The sequence below is a fragment of the Agelaius phoeniceus genome, chromosome Z (assembly GCF_051311805.1).
Source record: "Agelaius phoeniceus isolate bAgePho1 chromosome Z, bAgePho1.hap1, whole genome shotgun sequence".
Lineage (NCBI taxonomy): Eukaryota > Metazoa > Chordata > Aves > Passeriformes > Icteridae > Agelaius > Agelaius phoeniceus.
In genome coordinates this window covers 49,653,065-49,679,013 of record NC_135303.1, presented here as the reverse complement: position 1 = coordinate 49,679,013, position 25,949 = coordinate 49,653,065, and the positions used below count along the sequence as shown (strand labels likewise).

The 25,949-nt window shown below is 37.6% G+C and overlaps 2 protein-coding genes across 16 annotated transcripts in view; one reads left to right on the top strand and one right to left on the bottom strand.

The window, feature by feature from the left end:
* The window catches only part of HOOK3 (hook microtubule tethering protein 3), an 86,064-nt gene extending 85,591 nt beyond the window's left edge, over positions 1–473 (bottom strand). For 2 of the 4 annotated variants that reach the window (XM_054652582.2, XM_054652585.2), the window contains exon 1: positions 264–447. In XM_054652582.2, coding sequence (XP_054508557.1) covers positions 264–320 — 57 coding nt within the window. In that variant the 5' untranslated portion in view covers positions 321–447. Of the gene's footprint in view, positions 1–263 lie in introns of all 4 variants that reach the window. The other 2 variants (XM_077172241.1, XM_054652586.2) reach the window with 2 other exon arrangements.
* RNF170 (ring finger protein 170) lies at positions 44–24,693 on the top strand. 12 transcript variants are annotated; one of them, XM_077172243.1, is made up of 8 exons: positions 61–267; positions 3,079–3,136; positions 9,834–9,977; positions 14,826–14,901; positions 16,205–16,316; positions 17,341–17,414; positions 19,234–19,338; positions 21,082–24,693. In XM_077172243.1, the coding sequence occupies exons 3-8, from the start codon at positions 9,841–9,843 to the stop codon at positions 21,349–21,351; spliced, it is 774 nt and encodes a 257-aa protein (XP_077028358.1). In that variant the 5' UTR covers positions 61–267; positions 3,079–3,136; positions 9,834–9,840; the 3' UTR covers positions 21,352–24,693. The 12 variants fall into 12 exon arrangements, with proteins under 12 accessions (XP_077028360.1, XP_077028358.1, XP_077028359.1 ...); XM_077172244.1 differs by having other exon boundaries at positions 64–267; positions 16,208–16,316; XM_077172248.1 differs by lacking the exon at positions 61–267 and adding an exon at positions 462–541.
* Positions 24,694–25,949: the final 1,256 nt, after the last annotated feature.

The following is a 25,949-nucleotide window of genomic DNA, read 5'->3' as shown; positions in this document are numbered from 1 at the left end:
GCCCCCCGGGCCTTTGTTCCCCCGCTGCAGGGGCAGCGTTGAGGCGGAGCACGGCCCTGCCCAGCCACCCCCGATGCGCCAAGATAAGACATAAACAAAGCAAGGCCGGGCCGCCAGGGCTCCGCCGACCCGACGCGGCCCGGCCGGGGTGCGGGCCGCGGGGCCTCCATCACCGGAGCGGAGCCGCGGCGGGGCGGGAGGCGCCCGGCGCCGCGGCCCTGAGGCGCGACCCAACTCGGTGCGGGCGGGCAGCGCTCACTCACCCAGGTGAGCAGGCTCTCGCCGAGCTCGGCGCGCTCCAGGCTCTCCACGTTGAACATGGCGGGACTGCGGGGCCGCGGCCGGGTCGGTACCGCCGGTCCCGCCCCGCCCCGTCCCGGGCCGGGCGGTGGCGCCGACACGTCACCGCGCCCTGACGGACCGGCCGCGTGCGCCTGCGCCCGGCGGCCGCGGGGCGGGGCGGGGCGGGGGACGCGGCGCGACCCGGCGGCGTCGGGGGAACGGGGCGGGGCCGCGAGGCCAGCGGCGAGCGGTGGCTGAGGTACCGCGGGGGCACGGGCGGGGCCGCAGCGCACCGGGCTGGGCTGTCCATCCCTCACAGCCGGGCAGGGGGGACTGGGGAGGGTCAGGGAGACGCGAGTCCCTCCGTTGCATGCCCGCCGAGGCACCTCGTACGCCGCCGGGCCCTCGGGTAGGAGGCGTGTGCAGTGCTTCCCCCGGCTCCGTGTGTGTGTGTGTGTGTGTGTGTTTGTGTGTTTGTGTGTGTGTGTATTCTTGCCGCGGAGGAGCTGCTCAGGAGAGTGTCCGGCGGGGCTGGCAGCGTGGGTTTGTGAGGATGGTATACCACAGGTGTTATCCATGTTGGTGTGGAATGTGGCTTGGCTTCTGGGTGGAGCAGCCCCTACAAAGTTTTCCTCCTTTTGGAGTGGGAAATGACCCTGCAGTCACAAACATATCATAGTCTTAGTATCTCGTGTGGCTTGGTTTGTGTATGGAGCAGCCTTGACGACGTTCTCATCTGTTTTTGGACAAGACAACGACGTTAGCTTCCTTTCAACAGAGCTCTGCTGTAGTGAATTTAATGAACAGGCAACCTACCAGTATCTAAAGGGGGTCTGCAGGGAAGTCAGAGAGAGACTCTGTTAGGAACTGTAGTGACAAGGAGTAATGGGTTTAAACTTAAAGAAGGGAAATTTAGGCTAGGTAGCAGGAAGGAATTTTTTACTGTCAGGGGTGTTGAGATACTGGAACAAGTTGTCCAAGGAGGTTGTGGATGCCCCACCCCTGGCCCTGTTCAAAACCAGTTTGGATAAGACTTGAGCAACCTGGTCTAGTGAGACGTGTCCCTGTCTGTGGCATGGGGATGTTGGGACTGGATGTTCTTTCAGGTTCTTTCCAATCTCTTAACATTCTACAATTCTATGAGTTACTTGCTTAGAACTAGTAGCAAGTGGTGACTAGGAAGAAGGATAATTAGATATTGAAATGGGCTGCCTAGGGAGATGGTGGAGTCACCATCTCAATGGGTGTTCAAGAAAAGATTGGACATGACACTTGGTGTCATGGTGTGGTTAACAGGGAGGTGTTCAGTCTTAGATTGGACTTGATGATCTCAGTGGTTTTTCCAGCCTAGTTGGTTCTGTGTGATTCTTCAGGTGATTTAATTATTTTTTTATCTCAAAAACAAGGAGTCTGTCTGTGGCCAGGGTGCCCCTGCATCCTTGCTGTGCCCCAGCCAGTGGAGCTCTCCATCATGCTGCAAATGGGTCACCTGAGGAGTTCAAGCATCTCTTTTTCTCTCACACAGTAGTGTGTTGGATTTTGGACTATTTGAAGTTTGCAATGAGAGTGTGTGGCATCGTGATAAGTTCTGCAGTTCCCTATCAGTTAACAATGAGCCTGGCATGCAATGACATGGACGAGCAGGCACAAAGCTCTGATAACGGTGGAGGGTTGTATAAACAAGAAGGGTCACAGATGTGGAAACTGCCACTATTTTCCCTCTTTCCTCACACTTTTTCCATTTAATGAATTAGTAACATGGAGAAAAACTAAATGCTCCCTTTATGTGAGCTTCTTTTGAACTGTAGAGTATTGTAGGAGCTATGAAAATTTTCAAGTTTTTCCAGGAAAGTACTTTCTTATTGATCTCAAGCTGCACTATAAGTTATAAATAAAATTTGTCTTCATTTAAAGGTAACTTTCAGTTTCAGGATGAATTTAAAGTTTTAGAAAACTGCACAACTACCAACTTTCCATTCCAAGTTTTAATGTGTGCTTTAAGCAACATGTTTGGTACTTTTGACAGCTTTCACAGGTACATTGCATGGTTTAAGGTTGTCTATCATATCTTCCTCTGTGTCTCATTTCCCACTCTGCTTTGCCCATTGCCACGAGGTGTAGCTTGTATTTTGTTGACGCAAACAAATACTGTATTGCTTTTTTGCCTTGCTATCTGTTTTAGATATGAGGTTGTGTATGGAGGTAGCGCTTTCTACAACAAGGTATTACTGGGCACCTTTCCTAAGAGTGATCTGAAACCTCCTCATGCTTAGCTGAAGTACTACCATATTCCAGTAAACATTATTATAATGAAGTGAGAATATTGTCTTTTTCTTCCTACCTGACCAGGAAAGTGAGGTATCCAAGCTGAAGGCATACGCGGGCTCTTTCTCATGCTCCTATCTGCATATTAATTCAGTTCCACCCTCTGGTTTGTTTAGAACTCTGTACCTTTCAGTATGGTTTTGCCTTACAAAGTGGTGGAAAACTTTGTTAGGGATTGTTTTACACAAGCCATACATCACCCAGGCAGATATTCAGAATAGTAATGCTAAACAGGGCATTGCATGTCTTCTTGCTTCAAGTCATCCATGTGGTTTTCGACTCAGGATAAAAATTATTTGAGATACTTTGTTTTCCCAGTAGAATGGTATATTAATTTTGGATTATTTTCCCTCACAGCCTTGCACCTGTAGTTTGCAGCTGCATTACTTTTAATTTGCAAAACATGATTCCATCAGCAAAAGTAGAATATCTACTTTCTTTCTTCTTCTTTTGTTTTTTTTTTCTCTTTAGGAAAAAATGTGCCTCAGAGACTGCTGACCTCAGACCCTGCAGAAACCTGCTTTATCAGGCAAGTGCCTCAGTTGGTCAGTTCGTAATGTATACTCAACAAAATCATTGTTTGCCTACTGAAATTGCCCTCTCCTCTCTCTTAGCAAGACTGTTCAGACCTTTTCCATTCTCTTTTGCAAAGGGTATGCATACACTTGAATGTAGTCAGCACAGTCCTGAAAGCAAAGGTGGTTCATGGTAAGCATATAACTGAATATTATACAGCTGAGTTTGGCTGTATTTCTTGTACCAGCTGAACTTATTTGTAAACCCAAAGTTGATGCAAACTCAAAATAATGATGCATTAGCAGACTGCATGAAATTCTAATAGGATAATCTCAAGTCAGTTTTGACAACCTTGTCACAGAATATATATCTCATCAATTTATATGTTGCTATATTATAGATTTTTTAAAAAATTTCTGTTAGTAAATGTGCCCTTTGGATTTTCTCCCACTGTGCAGTGGGAGGGGATACTTACAGTGCAGGAGGATACTTAGTACTAGAGATTGTTGTTGGTGCTTTATTCAAGTAAGACTGTGCTCACAAAAATGAAACGCTAATAAATCCTCTTTCCTCAAGAAACACTTTTTCTAAGTATACCATCAATCATTTCCATTATTTCTGTTCTATAAAGTTATATTTGTCTACACTGCTTCTTCAAAACTTGACTTTAGTACACTAAGGAACCTGGATAAAAATCTATCACCTCAGGATTTGGCTGATACAGGATTTAGGCTAGTAAACTCAGAGAGTCTTCAACACTTCCACTGTTCATGATGTGTAGTTCATGCCTGCTGTTGTTAATTGCTTCTGCATGCAGTCTGGGCATATCTTTGGACTCTTAAAGATATGCCCAGATAACTGGATAAAGATATACACAAATAACTATAGGATTCAGTTCACTGAGTCAAGTCCATTCCCAAAGTCCCATTGTCAATGACAGAGAGGGACCATGACCTGGTACTACACTGGAGCAGGAAGTAATTAGATAGCTTCTGATGAGACAGGTCTCAATTTTTGCCCTACATTTAAGAGTTTGTCTTTATTTTGGGAATTTTTGCCTGCTTTTCTCTTAAATAAAATGTGCTAAATTTATCCCTATAGATATTTCAACATAAGCTAATATGTGTTCAGGGATTAGATTACAGAATAAGCACGCTCTATTTTAATATGCCTAAATTCTTAAAAGTTGGTTTATATTGTCTGAAACAGGCCAATCTTATTAGAAACTTTTTTATACAAATGAAACCAATTTTTTGTTTGTTTCTCTTACACAGAAGAAAATTTTGAGGGGTTAAAGCCTTTTTATTCTTAAGAAAGTGTGATTTGTGGTATTTGACTAGTTGGAGATGAATTAGCTTATCCTGGAAAACACACAACCTCTACAAATTAAGCAGCTTTTTCAAAGGGTGGGAGCTATGCTTTTGCTAATAAAAGGCAACTGGCAAAAGGAATTGCAGGTTCTGGCTTGCACCCTGGCCCACCATCACTTTATAATTAACTTATAGTTTTTTGAAGAACCAATGGTGGCTGTACTGCATCAAGAGAAAAACACTCAAAATAAAACTGAAATAAATGAAAATCCAAAACTCCATTTTTCTCATCCAGTTCACTCCCAGCCCATCCCATAAAGGACACATTGTTATCCAAATTACCTTTCAGATGTGGAGCAAATTGTACCATGCTCACAAAGTCAATACAGTAAGGTTAATAACTTGTGTCTCACATCAGTATTGCTTGTGTGTTACCTCATTTTTTACTTCTCAGACATCAAGAGAGCCTCTTATTTCTTTTTCACTGTGCTTGCACATTCCTTTGGTAGTGTGTCCTAAAAATCTCTGTGGTTTTAAGAGTATATTATCATATGGCACTTCCCTGATAAACTCAAAAAAGTTAAAATACTTCAGAAAACTATGGGAAAAGTTCTGACTTTGGATAGCTGACAGCTGTTTAACATATCATGGTAAAGACTGGATTGTTTTTATGAGTCATGGCATAGGGTATTGTTATAGCAGTGCTTTATGTTGAACATTGAAAGTCCTAATAATACTTTTCAGATCTGAAAAATTAAGAAATAATACATCCCCACTAGTATATATCTTTATTCCCTCACATTTCAATGTGTTCTGTATGAATTTCCAAGAATAAAAGCCATTGTACTTGCAGTATTGCTCATTATAGTTCTCTTTTTTTTTTGCTTAAATCTGCATGCATTGTTCATACATAACCACAGAGGGGAAAATGTAACTTTAAAAAGGTCTGTAGACTCTTAAAATGTAAAAAAAAAAAAATTAGTGTTACCTTCTGTCAGTGATCACTCTGAGAAAAACTTATAATAAACAAGGTGATTTTCTGTACAGATGATTAATTACTGACAGGTTTACAAATAAAACTTTATGATTTTACAAACAGTAAATTGCATTCCTTTCTATTGCAAAACCTTTTGTGGACAATTTACTCTGAGGCTGTTTATACTCTCTAGCCATCAAGAGCTCTCATGGAAATGAACCGGTTCCCAGTCTACTGGGGTGCAATGTCAAGCTGTAACTTAGCTAGCCCAAATGGATGGAGGAGTAACTCCTTGTCTTTGTCCCCCTTTTCTGTGTTGTTTTACTTGAAGCAAGTGCCAGTAGTCTGAAGAATAAATAAACCTGGAATTTAAGATTTGGGCTTTGGCGGTGTTGTTTTTGAAAAGGAACAACTTTTAGGAAAAAGGCCCAGCTTTTTTGTCAGTTTTTAAGTTTGCGATTGATATTTTTAAAATTCTGAAGTTGGTTGTACAAATCCAGTTTTGATGTGAGTATTATTAGATGTTGCTTGGTTTTCATCCTCTCATAGGCTGGAGTTATGCTTGCATTTAAGGAAGCCATCTTTATGAAATGGCTAAAAAGAGAAAAAGTCATAAGTATAACCAGAAATCATTTATCTGAATTTAATATATTTTCAATTACTGCTTTTTTTCCACTGAAGTAATCTTACACAGTTGGTACTTTTCTCATAGCTAGCGTAGACAGGAATTAATTTATTGTATTAAAGAATAGAAACAGAGCAATGAGAATAATTCAAACCTTCTTTGCAATTTTAGAAAGAAACAAGGTAACCTACAGCAAAGAAAGAAAGAAAACCTTTAAAATAATTTAATATCTGAAATGCCTGTGATGTAGAATCCAGATCTGAAAATAATTATATGAGGAAAAGGTTGATGAAATGCTGTCATTTTTTCATAACTGGAAAAATGTAATGCATCAATGGATGGAATTTAGTATGAGCCATACTAACTCACTCTTGAATTGCGTCAAATTATTAACAGTGACTATTTTAGGAGTGGTTAGATATAGGTAATAAAATCTGGTTCTGGAAGGTTTCTCTGACACACACTTGGTGTTTATCAAGGCTGGCTGTCTCCAAAGACTGAGTCTTCATTACATTATTTAAATGTCCTATAGCTTGCCTCTTAGTTGCACCAGCTGAAAGAGCAGCAATTGCTGAACACAAGCACTGTGAGGCGAGATTTCTTAGAAGCTATTTTTATTCAAACCACTGCAGATCACTCTTTGGCTGCTGTAGTTGCACTTGAAGAAACATGAACTGCAAGCCTCCAGTTCTGGGTATTTTGTTTGAAAACATTCAAGATAGCCTTGAAATCACAAAATTCCTTCCTCCTTTTTTCTATTAGTGTATTTTAACATTTTGTTTGTAGACATTGCTTTTTTAACATGCTATCTTAGAGATAGGATGAGGAGGAGATTGTTACTGTCTCTACTGAGGCATGAATTCAGAGAAAGTATGTATTGGTTCTTTTGAAGTGATACCCTCTGTTTTGTAGTACCTAGTCTACACAAGTCTTGTCAGCTCTCCTGTGCAATGATCTTATTGAGAGAAAATGTTGGAAGTAATAAGAAAAATATACAGAGCACTTGTTGGCTGTCCAGAAACAGCAAGTAAATTAAAATATGAACAACATGGGCATTAAGCATTGATAATTTGTCTGCTCTAGAATTTAGTGATAGAAGCAGCTGGGAATGAGGCTGAGGCAGATTCCACTCCCCCTCTATATAGTCTTTGCAGTATTGATACATAAGTAAAGACAAAGTGTCTCAGGGTGTTTATGCAGAGAGAAAAACTGTGCAATAATTTTTCTTGTACACTATGCTTATTTCAAAACGTTATTGGAAAAGTCATATATGTTTCAAAATGAAGGGCTGAAGTAGATATAAGTAACTGGCATTATGTGCAAGAAGGAAGAGAAAGTGAGGATCTGTGTATTTCATTTTCATGTTCTGATGCTAACTTTGGCACCTTAGTTTGGTATTTCAAGAAAGATGAGTGAGCAGAAATTAAGGCAAGCAGATGCAGTGAATGATATTGATGGTAGGCAGATAAGAATTTGGAGTGTTTTTGCAAGGAACATACAGACAGGGAAGAGCTGGAGTAGATGTCTTGAAGGCTGTTGAGGGAAACAGTTAAATTGTCTGTATGTCTCTGGCACAATAGGCATTTCTGAAAAAAAACCCAAACCCAAAACGATGGGTAGTACTTAATGGGATGTAGTTGTCATTGGCATGTTGGTGTATTCTAACAGAACTGATGTGGAGCAAGGGAGGAATTATACCAGTTCCTTGGCATTTATGTCTGATTTTGTTCTGAGTGGTCAACCCAGAAAAAAACAGTGGAACAGAGTAAAAAATTAGTCAACTGATAATGATACTTAAGGAGGAAAAACATAGAAATGGAAAATATTAGCATGCACAGTTGTGGAAAATGGCTGTCTCAGAATGATGCAGTGTAAGAAAGACAAGCTTCTTCAGGACAGGATATGCAAAGAACTTAAGTATATAGGCAGGTAATGTTGTGTTAGGGAGGCATCACAGCACACTTGCCAGTCCAGATCCTCAGCACCAGGGAACCACTGCTCAGAAAAATTTCACAACATCTTAACCTCATGGCTTTAGCTATAGGAATGTAATTGTGTAACTAGCTATGCAGAGAAATGCTCTAACTCCTTGTGTAGCCCCATGTTCCTATGTAAGACCTTTCCACAAAGATCTGGTCTTTCATTTGTTAGTATATATGAAACGTGTGTAAACACTGACCTACTTTAAACATGCCTTTCTATGACTCATTGGTGTTCCACCTTTGAAAGAAGTTACTCTTTCCAAATACTGTGACACAGTTGCTTGTTGAAAGCTGTAATTAGCAAAAAATTGACTATACTTACAGAAATAATAGTCTCAGTTCAGATTGGCACACTTAGGATAACTTAGTTTATTGTTTCACTTCATATATGCTTCATTATTCCATTTTAGCTTTCACAGGGAAAGCCCCAAAAATACAACAATTAATGAAATCTCCCCTTGTTCTCCACAAGTTTGCTCTGCTCTTACATACTTACTTATACCACTTACACTTCTTAACAATACTCTGAGAAGGTATCAACTTCTCTTGTATTCCTGCTACAGAAGGCCGCTGCCACAAATGTTAGGAAGCTTGAAAAAAGCTCTACTGCTTATACTAGAAAAAATGTGGAGGGTGAGAGTAGCTGTCTTAGGGAAAAATACACTTTTTTATTAGCAATAGACTGACATGCTGAAATTTTGTCAGGGTATTACAGGTATCCACTAAAATCCTGACGACTTGTACTCCACTTCAGTTTTGCAATTAATTCAGGGCCAGAGGGTGTTTGGTAATATTTTCTAGACAGCGAGGTTTAAATTAAAAATGACACATGAGCTGTGGAGTGTAGTGAAACACTGATGAAAGCTTGCAAGCTGGACTAGGAAACAGAAAAAGATACCAGTCTTGATGCCTTCAGAAACCAATACTGGGATTTTATGACAGCTTCATGGAAAATAGAAATGCATGGACAGAGCTTCAATATGACTTCTCATGTCATTTGACAGAGTTAGCTTCACTGTTCTGATTTTGTAATATTCGTAGCCATAGTTCATTTCACTTCCTGATTGCAACAGCAATGATTCAGCAGTGGGTTGGAAACTATTTTATTTCACGTCTCCAGCTGTAGGTTAGTGCTGTGGGTTAAAAATGTTAACCTTAGTCACTGATGGCTACAAATGTGAAACAAATATAAAACAAGTGAGTCTAACTAAGGATAATACTATTTTTCTTTCAAGTTTTCCCCGTGTTTCCAGCTAAAGGCTGGTAATGCACGGAAAACAGAAATGAAGTTTAAAATGTATTGGGTGATTCCTGTGTATCGCAATGAGCATTTAACACTGAAACCAAAATGTCCTTGTTTCTTCATTCATGTAAGTGGTGAAAGTTAAGTTTCTGTGTTGGCTTAGCCTACCAGGAATGATGTAGTGTGTAATAACTAAAATTCTTGATAATGCAGTCTTTTAAACTTTCTTTCAATAGACAGTCCTTAGAATATGGCCAGTTCAGTAATGACCTACTCCTATGCAATTTATCTTATAAAGATTTCAAGGTAAACTATCTGACTATTTTTTTTAATGTTTAAATCATAACACATAACACATTTAAGATTTGTTTGCTACCGCATAAGACCTCTACAGCAAACTCAGTGTTCGTTAAAAATGGATATATTCCTTCTTTTTGTACCACTCTTTTCTCCCAACAATGACTATTCTGTTTACATATTGTTTGTAACTGTGTTTAAAATGTCTGTGCACATAACAAGACATGACACATACATTTTAATATATGTATATATATCTATTTTTTTTGCATTTTAGAGCTGTGATGGCCAGTCACCAAGCAGAAGTTCAGAGTTTGAAGCTAGATAATGATTCAGTTATAGAAGGAGTAAGTGACCAGGTACTGGTGGCAGTTGTGCTCAGTTTCACTTTCATTGCTGCTCTGGTATATACGCTTTTAAGGTGAGAATGTGTTGAGAGGAATTATTCATTTTTTATAAAAATCCTAACTTTCTTCACAATTGCGTGCATTGGTACATAAAAACTGTGATTTTGTGACAGTAAGGAAGGGGTTGTTTGATTGCTTACTATGTTTAACTAATTGCTTGGTACACCTAAAATCAAAAGTGGAGTTTAACGCTTCCATATCTTCAGATAATCAAGCTTAGTAGTGTTCATCGTTCATTAAGACGGAAAATGGTTAAATTCACAGTCTGTATGGCAGCTGTGTTGTGTTTGGTTAAAAAGTACAGATTTGTCAACGACTCCAAGATTAAAATTGGATATATTCCTCCAATGTATGTTCTAGCTGAAGTCTCCTTCCAAGAAAGCAAACAAACAACAACCCAAATCCAAATAAATTGATTTTTTTTTTCAAATGAGTATGCTGTACAACAGTGGACTGCAATGTGCATTCTATACAGGAAAATGTTAAGTTCAGAATTCAGTAACTTTAATGATGAAGTCATCAAAGCTTATTTTTATTTCAGAGTTTTTCTTTGCATCCTAACAAACATCTTAGCCTATGTGTTTTGGGAAAATGACCTTCAGATTGGCTTATTTTATTTTATTTTATTTTATTTTATATTATTTTATTTTATCTTATTGATGTGTGTAAACCTCTGAACCGAGAACAGTTTTCAAAACCAAGAGAACTCAGTTTTAGTGACGCAGTGGCATCATGAAACTTGAAGAAGAAATGTCCACATGAGAAATATTGCTAAGGTAGGGTTACTTGAGAGCAAGCTACTAAATAAGCTATAGGTAGAAAAACTTGGTTGGACTGCAAGGCAGTGCTACTGTTAAGGATCAGGATATCACAAAAGAATCTAAGAAAGGCATTCACTTCACCTTGCCTTTTTTTTTTCCCAAAGCTGTTTCAGTTACTCAGATTGCTTTAATAATGCCTCTTTTTTATCTGCTCTGTTATGATTTCTCTGTCCTTCATACTGACATTTTTGGCATTTGTGACTTGAATTTTAAGTGTTTAGTTTAAAAGTTAACACTTTATTTTTGAACTCTAGAAAGGCAAGTAAGAAATATTTTAAAAAAAGTGAGTGGAACAAGGGTCAGCAGTTGACAAGAGTAGCAGGAGTTCAGTCAGAATTAAGTTCAGGGAGATGATGCATCAATTATGAAGAGTTACTTAGGGAGGCAGATAAGGCTAATTATCGACTGCCTCTGCAGAGTAATGAGGTAGGTAAAAAGTTTGACTGTGAATCCTGTTACATGCCTTGATGGTTTATTTTCTGGAGGGGCAAACAAACTGAAAACACAAAGCTTCCAGACTTTGGAGATCTGTATTGTATGATTTGTGGCCAGTGACAGGACTTGAGGAAACACGTGAAGCTGAATCAGAGGAGATTTAGGTTAAGATACCAGAAAAAAGTTTTTCACCCAGAAGTTTGAGCAGCTCCCCAGGGAAGTCACAGCACCAGCCTGATAGAGTTGAAGATGTGTTTGGGCAATACTCTTGTGCATATGTGTCTTGAGATGTCCATGTAGGACCAGGAGTTGAGCTAAGTGATCCTGAGGGGTCCCTTCCAACTCAGCATATTCTGTGCCTGTGATTCTATGACTGACAACTGAAAGTCTTACCAGTATCCTCTTAGCTGCCTGCTCTGCCTTCTGGTACCTTTTGAAATTGTCTGTATTCAGCAGCACTCTTCATCTATCTTCTTTGTATTGTTGCCCTCAACATCTGCATAGTACTTTTCATTTATTTAGCAGAGAGGAGGAAGTGAGAAAGAAAAAGAATATTTTCTTTTTCTTCTCTAGTTACCTTAGACAGTACAGTGGTCTTTGTGTTGCTTATATGGTGTTCATTACCCCAGTTTTTTTCTTTGCCTTTCATGCTTCTGTATCAACAGAACTGAAATACTTAAGTTGGGTAGGAACAGGTCATGGGTAAGTATACAGGAAGGAAGCTTACAAGGTGATGAGTAGCTGCAGGAGCAGAATCAAAATGGAAATGAGCAGCAAGGAGTATGTATTGCAGTAGATTTTAGGGGGCAGAAGCAGAATATGGAGAGAACTGTTAAGGGATATAATTGTTGTACTTGTTTCCAGGTGAAAGAAAATGAAGCATCACATCAAGGCTTCATTCATGCTTCTGGCGGAGAAACTTACAAGCCATAATTAACATTTTTAACAAGTTGCAGCTGTGTAGTTCAGGCACTATATGATACTTTTGTGAAGCCTGTATGCTTTTGAGTTATAAATTTTGATAAAATGAAGCCAGATTTTTTCCATCATCTTTTAAACTGGTGAGTAGGTTGTCACATTACAAATGAGATTGTGAAAATTCAGTGTATTCAGCAAATTAAAGGAAGCCTGATCCTTTAATTCCCTACAAGGGATTTGTCCTAGATGACTTAACTGTTCCATATTTATGGGTCTACATGTTTAGATTTTTTAATCTAATTTTTCTATCCATCATATGGTTTGATTATAGGATCAAGTACTATTTTCAGCAGAAGTGAGATCTTAGTCCTTGGAAATTAACAGTGTCCATCACTGCACAGTGATGCACCAGTCCCCTTAAGTACTATCCCTCTATTTCCTTGTGTGAGACTGCACACTGAATGAGTCTTCTTCCTTCCAATAATAGTTTGGTGGGGCCCTCTGTGGTACATAATACAATCTTTCCACATCATGGGACCTTTTCCCTCAAGTTTTGGCGTGCTAGCAGTCAGAAATAGCGAAATAAAAGGCCTTTGCATCTAACTTTATTTCTTTCTGGCTTGTGTTTGATAATGCCTCTAATGACATGGCACCATATTGGTTTTTATTTATTCAGTTATCTTCTCACACTAATTGCATGACAGAAGTTATAAATTTGATATGCCTTGAGCTCTGCCTGTCCCTTCCTGAACTTCGCATGGTTTTCAGCTACATCACTGTCTTATGCATAAGTGACTGTACATGCTGTACCCCTGCAGCTCTGCAAATGCTCTCATGATTTCGGCATAGTATGTTATACCAGGGTAAGGTCATATAAATGAACACTTGCAGTAGCAAATTTGCTACTGCTAATTTAGTTGTTTATGGAGAAATCAGAATAAACTGTCTTACAGTTCATGCCTTGTGCTTGTGTGTGAATCAAATTGGACTTCAATATATATCAGACATTCTGGAAAACTGAAGATGTGAAATACATTTATTTTGTAGCATCTAAACAGAAAAATACTTCTATACATATAACGTGTATAGCAGACAACATCCACAAAATCTGATTCATGGAGACCAAAGGTGCATAAGAAGGGTTTTAATACAGGCTTTCTATCATCCAACTTTCATATGTCACTCATATAAGTATTAAATAAATTTTCTTTTTACAGATGGTCATGTAAATATTAGCATGAAAAATATGGGACTTGTCTATTTTTCTTTGAAAAAAGAATGAGGCAGACAAAATTTTAAACATTTTAGCAATAACGCAATAAACATTTGAGCAATAATGCAATATTATGATTGCCCACATTAACTGAAGGAAAATATTGCAGAAGCTTCTAGAGCCATTGAGGAAATTATATAATATAACTGCAACCAGAAAATATCCTGAAAGTTCAGCCAGTCCAGCCCTCATCTCTGACAGATGATCAGCTTACCTCAATATCCCTGGAAGTATTGCAACCTGTTTTTTTGATTTAACTTTTAGTCAGGGATAGACCAAAGTAGCCTGAAGTAATCTTGTCTGATTTTATACATTATGTAGTTAGAAATGTGTTTCCACAAGCCTTAGATAACTGTGGGAAATAATTGCTCATATTTTTAGACTGAAAGACTTTTCCTGTCCCCTTTTCACTCCATGAACGGTTTTTTATATAAACTGACATTTCTTAAGTCTTTCTCTAATGTATAAAAATTGTGGGCAGTAGTTCCTATTATCTTCTGAACTGTCTCCAACTTCTCTATGTGTTTCTATGCATTTAGCCCAAAATGGTGAACAGAATCCAGCTGAGACCTCAAGAGTACTGAGCAGAATGTATCATCATTCAAATCCATATGAATTAATAAAGCATAAAAATTCATATGCTATTGACTCATATTTATTGTAACTCAACACCTCTGATTGCTGTCAGCACATTTTTAATTTCAAATCTGTCCCATTATGCTTTTGAATTTCAAATTTGAAATATATCCATCCTTCTTTCTTCATTGTGGCCCTACCCAATGATTCCTCTTGGTGTATCTAACCTGTAGTTTGCCTGCCTGTAGAATCTTTCTTTTTTTAAAAAAGAGTGATTTTAAAAGAGTGGTTTATTTTCATATCCAGTCTGCTGATAGTTACATAAATTCTATATTCGAAATGCAATTTTGTCTACTCTTTCTTATGCAAATGTCATGTAGCAGATAAAATTGAAGTAATTAGGAGGTTCCAACTCTGTGACTTGGGCAGTGAGTGAAAAACTAGTAATTTATTGAGTAATTTCTTGAGTAGACCAACAAATAAGAAACTAGCAATGGAGACAAAAACGTGTCTTTAGTCAAAAAGCTTTCAAGCAACTTCATTTTTTTTAGGTTCAAGGCTTAATTTTTTCTCAGATTAAAATTAGTTTTAACATGATTTAATGATTGGTTGTGGAGTCTCTGAAAAATCCTGCCGCTGTACAGCTTTAAGTGTCCAAAGTAACTTTAGGATCCAGAATAAATTCCTGTTTCCTTAATTATTTGTGTACTTCCTTTAAAATCCTTTATAGCAGGAAATAATTTTTTTTTGCCCTTTGTTCAGGTTTCATATTTGTTTCAGTGAGTTATTTTTCAATGTTGGATCACAGGGCTTTTTATTGCTTGTATTTCCTTTCACAGAAATGAACATCAGAACATACATCCAGAAAATCAAGAGCTAGTGCGAGCTCTTCGTCAGCAGCTTCAAACTGATCAGGTGCTGTACCAAGTGTTGGCATCATTCAGCTCTCTGATGTGGGGTACTGCAGGCTTCTCTGAGGTTATGGAAGATGATGATCTTGAAAGTTATGGGAGCTTACTTACTGTACAGAGGCATCCTTAAAGTCCATCAAGTAATGGGATAATGTGCCCTTTTTAATGGATGCATCAAGTAATTAAAACTAAATTTTGGCTGGTTGTTTTTTCAAATAAGTTTTTGCCACAAGGTGGAGTATGTTAGATTATGCTGTGTGCTTCCTGGAATGTTCCTGGGAACTTTAGGGTAAAGGAAAGGAAATCGGGAGTACAGTTTGCTGAGAGAGGACAGGGGTAGATGTTTAGACTGATAAGCAGTGTGTAGCAGAACAATGGCACAGCAACAGAAGCCAGGCACAGACAGACAGAGAGGAACTTTTTAGCAAAGCCTTTAGTCACAGGACAGAGAGTAGTGGTTTTAAACTGAAAGAAGCTAGGTTGAGATGGGATGCAAGGAAGAAATTCTTTTCTGTGAAGCACTGGGGACAGGCTGCCCAGAGAAGTTACGAATGTCCCATCCCTGGAAATGTTCCAGGCAGGATTGGATGGGGCTCTGAGCAGCCTGGTCTTAGTGGAAGGTATCCCTACCTATGGCTGGACAGTTGGAACTTAGTGATCTTTAAAGGCCCTTACAGCTCAGACCATTCAATGATTCTATGACTGCATCTAGTTAAACTGGTAGAGTCTATGCCATACTTTTGGAGAATATTGAAAAGTCTTTTATCATTATATTTCTTGAAATAACGACTGTGCATATTTATGTGGAAGACAAATACGGCAAAATGGGGAGAAAAACAGTTTCATGACAGTGACATACACAAGTTGATATCTGTGTGTGGGCTTGGAAACACTAAATGCTGCAACTGGTAAGCAACTCAGTTTGGTTACCTGGCTCTGGACAGAACCACTCAGGATAATGAAGTAACAATATAGATCCAAGTTTGTTATTCATGCTCTAGCATGTCTAACCTGACTCATTGTGAAGGACCAAGGAGGTTCTTTCTTTGTGGTCTTTAACTGGTTTGAAGCACACACTTACTTAACAGATGAAGGGAAAATAATGGTCCTGTCACAAGAATGTGCTTATTGAATCAAAACATTTAACTATGTTTAATTTTTACATTTAAATATATTTCTCATTTCACGTAGTTCTGTGTTTGACAGTTTGACTTGTAGTAAATGAACACCAATTTATTATTTTTTAGAACTCAGTTGACTTATATAACATAGTATCTCCAACACTTTGTGTTTTCCTGCTGTTCCAGCAGGATGCTTCTGCTGGTGATCGGCATCGCTTCTATACAGATATGTCGTGTCCAGTCTGTTTGCAACAGGCTACGTTTCCTATAGAAACAAACTGTGGACATCTCTTCTGTGGTAAGCAAGGAAAGCTCCTAGCACCAAAGTTAAAAACAGAACAGAAATACAAACTTTTGGCACTAGCTCAGGCATCCTAATTCAAAACTACGTTTGCTTTTAACTGTTTATCATTGCATCTGCAAAATAAATAATTTTTTATAAATAGTTGAGAAAATACATTTAGGAATAAACAGTTACTTTAAGAGTGTGCTGCATTGTTTTCTATGCTATCAGGAATGAAACTGTTTAATTTTAAAATGTCAAAGAGTATAATTTGTTTCCAGTTTAGTAAAAAAACTCAAGATGTTGAAGAACATTTGGGAATGTACCATTTTTTTAAAAACTGTTTTAGAAATAATAAAATACTCTTTATTTCACAAAATATTTTTTCTTGGAAGTTCTGCAGAATTATAAGTAAGTGCAAAATTGATTAAAGTGTTTGGTTTTGTGGTTTTTTGAGGCTATATTTATATACTGACACCCTATGTAGCATTTTGCTTCTTCTCCTTAATTTTCCCAGTAGAATTCTTCCATCTCTTTTTTTTTTTTTAGTATATAGCATATACCATGCCCAGTTGTTTAAATGAAAAACAAGCAAGTTTGAAAAACAGATAAAATACTTACATTTTTATATTTGTCTTCATCTGTTGAAACTGATGATGATAAAGCCAAGTTTTTAGGATAAATTTTACATCTCTTAACATTTTTGTGACTTCTACATTTTAAACTGGCAAGAATTTTTATTATTTGCTTCTTCACTTAACGAATAAAAATTTGTTGTGTTTCCTGGAAATAATGCCTTAAAATTATTGATTCAGTTGAACTTATTCAGGAGTTTTCTCATTAATAGCATTGAATTTGAAGACGTTAGTTCTTGGTATCTTCAGTGAATGCTGTACACAAAATTACATCAGAAACTGTAGATTTAACCTAACTGCTTATATACACTTTTTGTTGTTTCCTTTGCCGTGAAATGTATTATTTCAGGCGATGCATTTCTCATCTGAGGAGTTTAAATGTGTGTGTACCTTACCTCCACCAGGTTCCTGCATTATTGCCTACTGGAGGTACGGCTCATGGCTGGGTGCCATCCGCTGTCCGATCTGCAGACAGACGGTAATATTTTAAATCATCAACGACCTGTCAGTTTGGCTGTCTAGAATAGCCTGCCAAAAGGCACTTACATGTGAGCTGCAATAGTGAGGCTGGCAGATAAAGAAGTCTGAGAAACTGAAAAAGTACAGAGGGATATGTGAGACAGGAATGGTGGACATTCAGTTTTTCCGAACTTCTTGCTTTGACAAATGGCTCCAAAAATTCAGATTGTTCTGCAATAGTTGATAGCTCAGCTATTTTTCTGTAAAGACTATATGAAAACAGAAAATTGTGAGATTTAAACTATGATCCTTTCATGCTTTCTGTTGAAGATGTTATTAACTTCTTTTACCAGAATTTGCATCTGAAAGGCTTGGCTGCACACTACTGGTTCCTGAGAAATACACTCTCTCTTCCCTCTGTCCCTACCAAAAGACCTATCCATGTCAATTTCTTATTTTGGTCTTATTTTTAACTTGTATGTATTATTAATTTAATCTTTGTAGAAAAAGCACTAACTTACTTCCTACGCAACTTACTTACATTGTCAGTTTGAAATATGTTCCTGCAACTCATTAAGGCTTAGGATCTCTGAGTCTGATAGTGTATGTTTTAACAAAAGTACATCTTTATTTTAACAGTGCACAAACTACAGAGCTAGTAACTTGTGATGAATTATGTAATTCATGTCCTTGTCCCTCCATTGTATCCTATTTTGATTGTGTGTATCAGCAGGACAAATGACTGTAAGAAGACAGTTGAAGGAAGAAAAAATAGATATGACTGGAAGAAGAATGAGTAGGTTTAGAGTGTAGCCAGTGAAGAAAAAGACACAAATAATAGGTGGGGAAGGTGTGGAAAAGGGGAAAATAAGTGATTTTCTTTATTGTCTTTCCTTATATATATCTTTTCATTTATGTTTCTCTGAGTAACAGGTATATTAGGTGGCACAGTTTGCATGGTTATGTATTCATTCTAACCCTGATTTATAAATGGTGAAGGGAAAGATGTATATATGAACATGAGTCATACAACAGGTTTGTGGCAGGACCAGAAGTTGAATGTAGATCTTCTTATGCTCTCGTTTCTGAATGTGACTGCCACACAGATTTATATTTAGTTGCCAGTTACAGAGGAAGCTTCTGAAGACTATAATAATTTAAAGTACTATGCCTTCCCTGTTTCCCATGATAATCTGCATTTTTTACCTGTACATTGCTTCCAAATAGAAGTCTCAGCAACTCCTATGCAGAGAGATAACATACGTAAGGTCATACTCACATGTATCTTATTTCTCTATGTTTGCATGAAAGTTAACCCGAGAACAGAGCAAAGTTCTCAAAGTCCATACAAAATAGTTGAAGGTTAATATCTTTTTCTTAATTCATCTCGGTATGAAGATCCATATGCAAAACCATGAGTTTTGCTGCATGTTCGTTGTTATGCAAGGCAATCCTAAAAATAGGAAAAGAAAGGCCTCATTGATTGCTTTATTCTATTTTCAATTTAGAAAAGAAAATTAGATTAATTTGGTAAATTAGTTTTGTTCTCCAAATCATTTCCCACTTAGGAAACAAAAAGCATTTAGGTGTTTAGGAAGCCTCTCTTAAAAGGAAGGTTATTTTGTGCTTTTTTTAAAAATCTCTTTAAAAATTAATATTAAGTAAGGAGCTGTAAGGAATTAATTAGTTAAAATTTAATAGCAGTACCCATGCTAGTAATTTTCAGGTTATTCTCCTATTGACTATTCAACTAAACCAAATTTTTTTAGTTTATATAGTTAACTAAAGATGACTGTTTTACATTTGCATGTGTAGCATAATCTTCCTGCTGTGCCTAGGTAACACTATTCTTACCACTCTTTGGTGAAGATCAGCAGGGTGCAGCCCAAGTGTTTCAAGATGTTAATGATTACAATCGAAGATTTTCAGGACAGCCCAGATCGGTAAGTTTTGGGTAAATTTAGGTGGAAGTCAATGGTGTCCGGAGAGTTTGAGAGCAATTTTTATGTTTTTCCCCCCTTCTTTTTTTTTCTTTCCCTGGGATATGGATTTTCTCTTCCTGATGCTTAGGGCCTAGGCAACTTTTCTTTAGGAAATTCATATTGAAATGGTTAGGCCAAACCCAAAATTATTTATTTGTCATTTATGAAAATGTAGGCAAACTTACTTTTTTCTTGTAAGTGAGAATCTAATAAGTCTTGAGTTTTCTCAAGTGTTCATGTGTTAAGTTTGTTTTTAGATATGAGTCATTATTTTGAAAGGATCAATAATTAGTCAGTAAAAATACTTAATGAAATAAATGATGTGCAAGGAAGAATATTCACTTCATTGGTCTTTTTACACTGATTATAAAGGAGAATATGAAGTTCTGCTCTGTGCCTTTCTCCTCAGACAGCTGTACGTTGTCTTGATTTTTTTTTCCCCTAGTTTATATTACAGTCTTTTTTCTCCTTTCTGAGTGAAGAAGAAAAAGAATTTTTGTTCTGTAAATAGCTAAGAGGGGTGGTCAAAGTTCTACAAATGTTAGAAAGTCAGCCTTGTGAGCCCATCTCCTGTGTGCGTGTCCTGTTTTGCAAGGTGAAATGCACACACATGCATACTAGTAACCTCCCTCCTTGTCTTCATTTGTAATGGGATTTGGATATAGCAAAAAGACATTAAAAGAAAAATGTACAGTACAAAGAGACAAAAGAGGGAGGAGTATTTTTCTAAACCACAAAATGTATGGGTTTTGTCCAGAAGAGGTTGAAACTGCCTTTCAGGCTCCATTAGACCTCTCTGCGAGCTGTGTCTAGTCCCCAGTAACCTGTCTGAGGTCATGCCAGAAATCTGCACTAAAGCCCTAATTGGACTAGATAAATTGTCTTTGATTTATACACAGTGTTACCACATACAAAATTTCTTTCTCAAAACGTTTTTCGGCTATGGCACTAAGTCATTCTGTATGGAGTTTAACAGCTCTATGTAGAAACTGTGTACCATAGAAGGGAGCCAGTATAAAAAAAGTTTTAAAGTTCACCCCTCCCTGCTCGTCACAACAAAAACCTGAATATTTTCTTTTGAGCAGTCTCTTGCTAAGCTGGCAGATTCATAGTAGCAAAATGGAAAGGAGGCAGGAATGGATTCATTTAAAGATTCTTTAGTTTACTTTGAAGCTTCATCCATCCTTTGGAAACTTGTGTGAATCACTGGTTATACACCAGGAGAGGGGGTATTGTGTTTCTGAAAAACTGTAACCTATTCTACTTTACCCATTAGGTTTTTTCTCACAATCCTGGTTTGTCTTGCATTCTGATCAATATTTTACTCCAGTTAACCTGTTTGCTGTTTCGTACTTTCCCAGTCATTTGTTTTCCTCTATTAGTCATTGATTTTCCTTCATAATAGATGCCAGTATATTTTCTCTTGATGTATATTAAGTATATGTAGAATATTGTAGAATAACAAAGTTTATTGTAGAATAACATTGTTTATTGTAGAATAACAAAGTTTAACTGTTTCTTGAAAACATATATATTCTAATGCCTTTCTACCTGGAAAAACTAAAACTCATTAACTCTTCCCGGATTTTGTTTTAATTCCTATAAACTAACAGAATCAAAGATATAATGTAGTAGTAAAAACTTCAGTTTAGCATGGATGAGTTGCTAAAGCAAAATACTAACTTTTAAATTTTTTCTTTATAGATTATGGAAAGAATTATGGATCTCCCCACTTTATTGCGACATGCTTTCAGGGAGATGTTTTCTGTAGGGGGCCTCTTCTGGATGTTTCGCATCAGGATATTCCTCTGCTTGATTGGAGCCTTGCTGTACCTGGCCTCACCTCTGGATTTTCTTCCTGAAGCTCTGTTTGGAATTCTGGGGTTCTTGGATGATTTCTTTGTCATTTTTCTGCTGCTGATATATATCTCTATCATGTACAGAGAAGTGGTAACACAGCGTCTAAATAGATGAAATGGACAAAAGTGACCTAAAAGCCAAGTCAGTTGTGGAATGTTTTAAAAAGAAAACTATAATGTAAGTATGATATAGCAAGGTGCCTGTGTATGATTTCAGTTTTAACAATTTTAACAATTTCTTAGCTGGTTATGTTATACAAACATAAAGGGTTAGTATATGGTGATGCTTAACTGGAATCTTTAATTTGTGCATTACATATGCTTCATAAGGAAGAAGTTAGTTTTATAATGCTGTAATAAACCACCTTAATCTACTTCCACCTGATGAACAACTGTGTGTAATGAAAGCAGGAAACACTTTCTTTGGTGTGTTGTGGTTTGTAAAAGGAGTTCTAGCAAAGTACTTCAAACAATAAGCCCTTTGCATTATCTAGATGTATAAGAAAAATCAGAAATTCTTCACAGTACAGTTATCATGGTTAAATTGTTTGATGTCTCCCTGTTGTGGACTAGATTTTTTTGAAATAAAAATTGCTTTTTTTTGTCTCTGTGGAAGAAGAAACCCAAGGACCGCATTACAATTATCACCTTGCAGTTTGCTGTTGTCCACATGCTTCAGAAGAATAAGGATAATTCCTTGGTATTGCTTGAACTGCACTATGTACAGTTGCATGCAATTTGTACCATTTTATTTTTATATTTGGGAATATATACATAGTATCTGCTCTACACTGAGAAACCAGTATTATGCACATCACACTCATTAGTGCTCTATTTTTTAAGCAAGAGCATGGTTTTTCTTTTCAGACTTTTTCATTTGGCAAGTATATATCTTAGAATCAGAGGTTTTGTGCTGCTTGGGTCAATGCAATATGGCTGAAATGCAACTTTGCATTTCCATATATGCATTAAAATATTCTGCCAATTAGAGAGGACACTCAAATTCCAAATAGTGGTTGAAAAAAAGAAGTCAGAACTGGATGTTTACAGTACATGTACTTGTATGTGTACAGTGTAGATGTTTACCCAAATGTACATTCTGCAATATACATGTACTAAACAACATAGATATTGGGGTGATTTTCAGTTGGAGTTTTCTTGTTTGGTTGGTTGTTTGATTTGGACGTTGATAGAAGAGGTTCTGAATTACCTTGAAAAATAGTGATAAAGGACCATAAAAAAATATTGAAAGTGTTTTCAAAAATACCAGGGTATTAATTATCATTAAAGCTAATTTTTTTTTATGTTGCATTTGAGCGTAGGCTACCATAGCTGTTCAAGTAATTTGAAAATGCTTTCATTTTGAGCAATGATTGTGACTATAAAGATCCAGGATATGACAGATCATTGTACTTTTTAGCTAGAGGACTGATAATTGCAATTTAACTTCCTGAGTACTTGAAAGACAGTGAATTAATAGGTGATTCTTTGTGTGTTTACATATATAGCTGAGACTTAAAACAAAAGGGACCTTTTCACTGCTTCTGTGTTTTCCCCTTGCAGGTGTCTTTCTACAGCTTCTAGAACTTAAGCATGTGCAGGAAGATGATAGAGCTGAAACCTCAGGTGTCAGTCATTGAGGGTACAGATTGTCCTTCAGTGTCAGTGTTCTAAATGACATTAATTTAAAACTAAATTCACCAAATCTTCATTTGTAAATTTAGTTTTGGAAATCCAAGGACATTTTACAAATGAACTGGAAAGCTAAATTTTTCTTTGTTGCTGTTTGTTAGAGATGGGCAAGAAGAGAAAAGGGAAGGAAAGTAAGATTTGGAATAAAAGAGCAAGAAAGAAAATTACATTTTTGGAAGCAATGCTAGCTGACTTTTCTTGAGCATCTTGGTTGAGCTTTTCACCATGTGTTGGCATTGCTAATGTATGGTGATGTTTTAGTTTTAGTGGCTACCTCAGTTAAAGCTCTTTAAGGTGTTATTGAGTAAGGGTAAGAAATTCATAAGCTGTTAGGTGCATTTACAAAGCAAGACAGTAGTTTAGGATATTACATAAGACAGGATCTCACAGTTTTACTATAAGTGTTGTTTTTAGTTTTGGGGTTTTCTTTCTCAAGAAATCTAGCTGAAAACAAACCCCAAAAATTCTTTATTGATTGAGTAAATTTAACACCCTCTTTTCTCCTGGAGTTTAAGTTGTAGGTCTGCTTTGAGAAGAGTGTGAACTGCTCTTGTAATTAGAGTTTCTTCATGGAATTTGTTGATCTACTGCTTCATCCATACTTTTACCCTATGATTATAATTTTCCCATGACTCTCTAAATCCAGAGTGGATATAGATGCACATGAAGCTGCTTACTGATTGGTTGTCTTTGAATTTCCCAATTCCATGCACTACTGTGAAGTTCATGTGGAAATTTCCGATCCCATCTAAGGGGATCCTGTGTATCTGAAATCATACACAAACCACATCTGAAAGACTATATGAAGTTTCCCCATGTTCTTTTTCTTCAGTAAAAGAAGAAAAAGATAGCCAGAAAGGTTTCACTCAGAGGCTTCTGCTTACTTTTGAGTAACATTGTAGTCTTAAATTCAGCACATTAAATGCTTGATAGAATTATAACTGTTCTTTTCAGTGATATGCGTGCTTGCCTGTGGCTATTCTTTTTTGGTCCTGCAAGCCAATGATAAACAGTATTATGACTTGTTCAGTCCTTTTTGTGTAATGCAAAGATGCATCTGTCCTGCAATGTCTGGCCACTGCTCCTTTCCACAAATCTGAAATAGCTATAAGTTAGCTGTCTTGGGTGCTTAGCTTAAGCTTAACCTAAGAACTCCCAAGAAGCTGGAGATTAAAATATGACCATGTAGTATTCCTGAACTGTGTGCTGCCAAGTTGTTCGGGCAGCAGTGTGAAAGGTAAGGGTTAGGGCTGAACACTGGCTCCAGAATGTGAAGGAAGGAAACAGGTGATGCTGTGTGCAGAGTGACTGCAAACATTGCTGTGGTTTTGTCTCCTGAGGTGGGGGAGGCGTGTCACTAAGGGAGGGAAATTTTAAAAAGGAAAACTATAGCATGAAGATGTATGGGGATAAAACACAGTTCTTGAAAGACCACATGGGCACCAAAAGCTATGTGAAATATTTGATTGTTCTAGCAATATTAACAGAGAGGAAAACAAAAATTATACTTAATAGCTCTTACAAAATAACTTGTAGCATCTTGAGGCCTAATGATCATCGCTGTATAGAGCGATCCATTTCTGTGCTATTTGTGTGCCACACCATTGATGTCTGTGAGGATCAGGCACAGCAGTGTGGTTTGGGGATACAATTTTGCCGTAAGTTTCATAGAACTGTAGCAGTATGTTACACTAGATTTTTAAGACAAAAGAATTTAAAACTACTTATTGTTACTTTTAATGATAATAAATTACTGTTAAAGAGATTCTCTTGAATTATTTTATTTTATTGACTATCTGGATGCAATATTGTTTTATTTCCACTTTTTCCACTTCCATGCATAAAGTTGTAAGTGTGGCGTCCCACCCTGAGGGGAAGGGAGTACTCAAGATTTGTAGGTGCCCATGGTCAAAAAGAATGACAAAAGTCAGAGGATCCACGAAAACTTACGAAGTTCTATTAGTAAATTACATACTTGGCATGGAAATTGGTATAAGTTAGGACCTTATCTCCTCTATGAACACATGGCAGTGGGTTTTGCACAGAGGGGTAAGGTGAAAGGGGACAGAGAAAGAGAGAAATTAATTAAAGAGGGGGAAAGAGAAGAAAGGAGAGAGGGAAAGAGAGATGACCAGTTCTAGCTCCAGCATTGAATCCATCTGGGGTGTCCTGGGGATGTCCACACATGTGGGCTTGGTTGGAATACCTTTTATAAATAAATCTCCCCATCTTGGAGATAAGTTTGTCACTTTCTATGCAAATTACTAATCCTGTGCAGTCCATTCCTCTAGACTTTTCTGGAAATGGGTTGGGGATGGCTTTGGGGATCTTTGGTGGTCTCAATCCCCTCTTACAGCCCACTTCTCAGCCTCATCCCTGCATTTGTGTTGCGTTATGCTCATCTCCAGGAGCCAGAACTAGGACATTTGTCCCAGAAATGTGCTGCCCTACCTCCTTGTGGCCTCTTCTCCAGCCACATCCTGTTCTTTCTCAGTGTATTATTACCAATAATTCCTGGCTGTTATCACCAACAATCCATGGCTGGCTCCATCTGGCTATCAGTTTTTGAGACATACACATTAGCCCTCTTGTTTCCTAGGATTCTACAGGCAGTAACTTTTCTGCAGTTGTGATCTGTTTTTGTTGTAGTGTCTGTGGTCAGGATGTTTAGAGTTACCTCAGTGGTTTTCATCTTTATGATTGCCAAAATAAAGATTACAAAGTTTCTAAGAACTTAGTAGAAGTGTATTATACATCAGATGTCCTTCCCTAGGAGTCCAACCCATTCCATCAGATCCATGAGCACTAAGGTTTCAGGCTGATAAACCAGTACAGATGATCAGTTAGCCCTTCACATAACAATCCTCAAGCAAACAAAAGCATAAAGCCAGGTGTATGAGAATGTAAGCAAACAGAAAATAGTCTCTGTAAGTTTACAGGAAGGATGAAGATTGGGCTTGGAAGAACTGGATGTGCCTTCTCTGTGCTGCAGTCCTGAGCTTTTCTTAATTGATGTCATGA

Coding starts and splice junctions, on each gene's coding strand:
- RNF170 (XM_077172243.1), top strand. CDS start 9,841: ATGGCCAGTCACCAAGCAGAAGTTCAGAGTTTGAAGCTAGATAATGAT. Junction 16,317..17,340: donor CTGTGGACATCTCTTCTGTG/GTAAGCAAGGAA, acceptor TACCTCCACCAG/GTTCCTGCATTATTGCCTAC. Junction 19,339..21,081: donor TTTCAGGACAGCCCAGATCG/GTAAGTTTTGGG, acceptor TTTTCTTTATAG/ATTATGGAAAGAATTATGGA.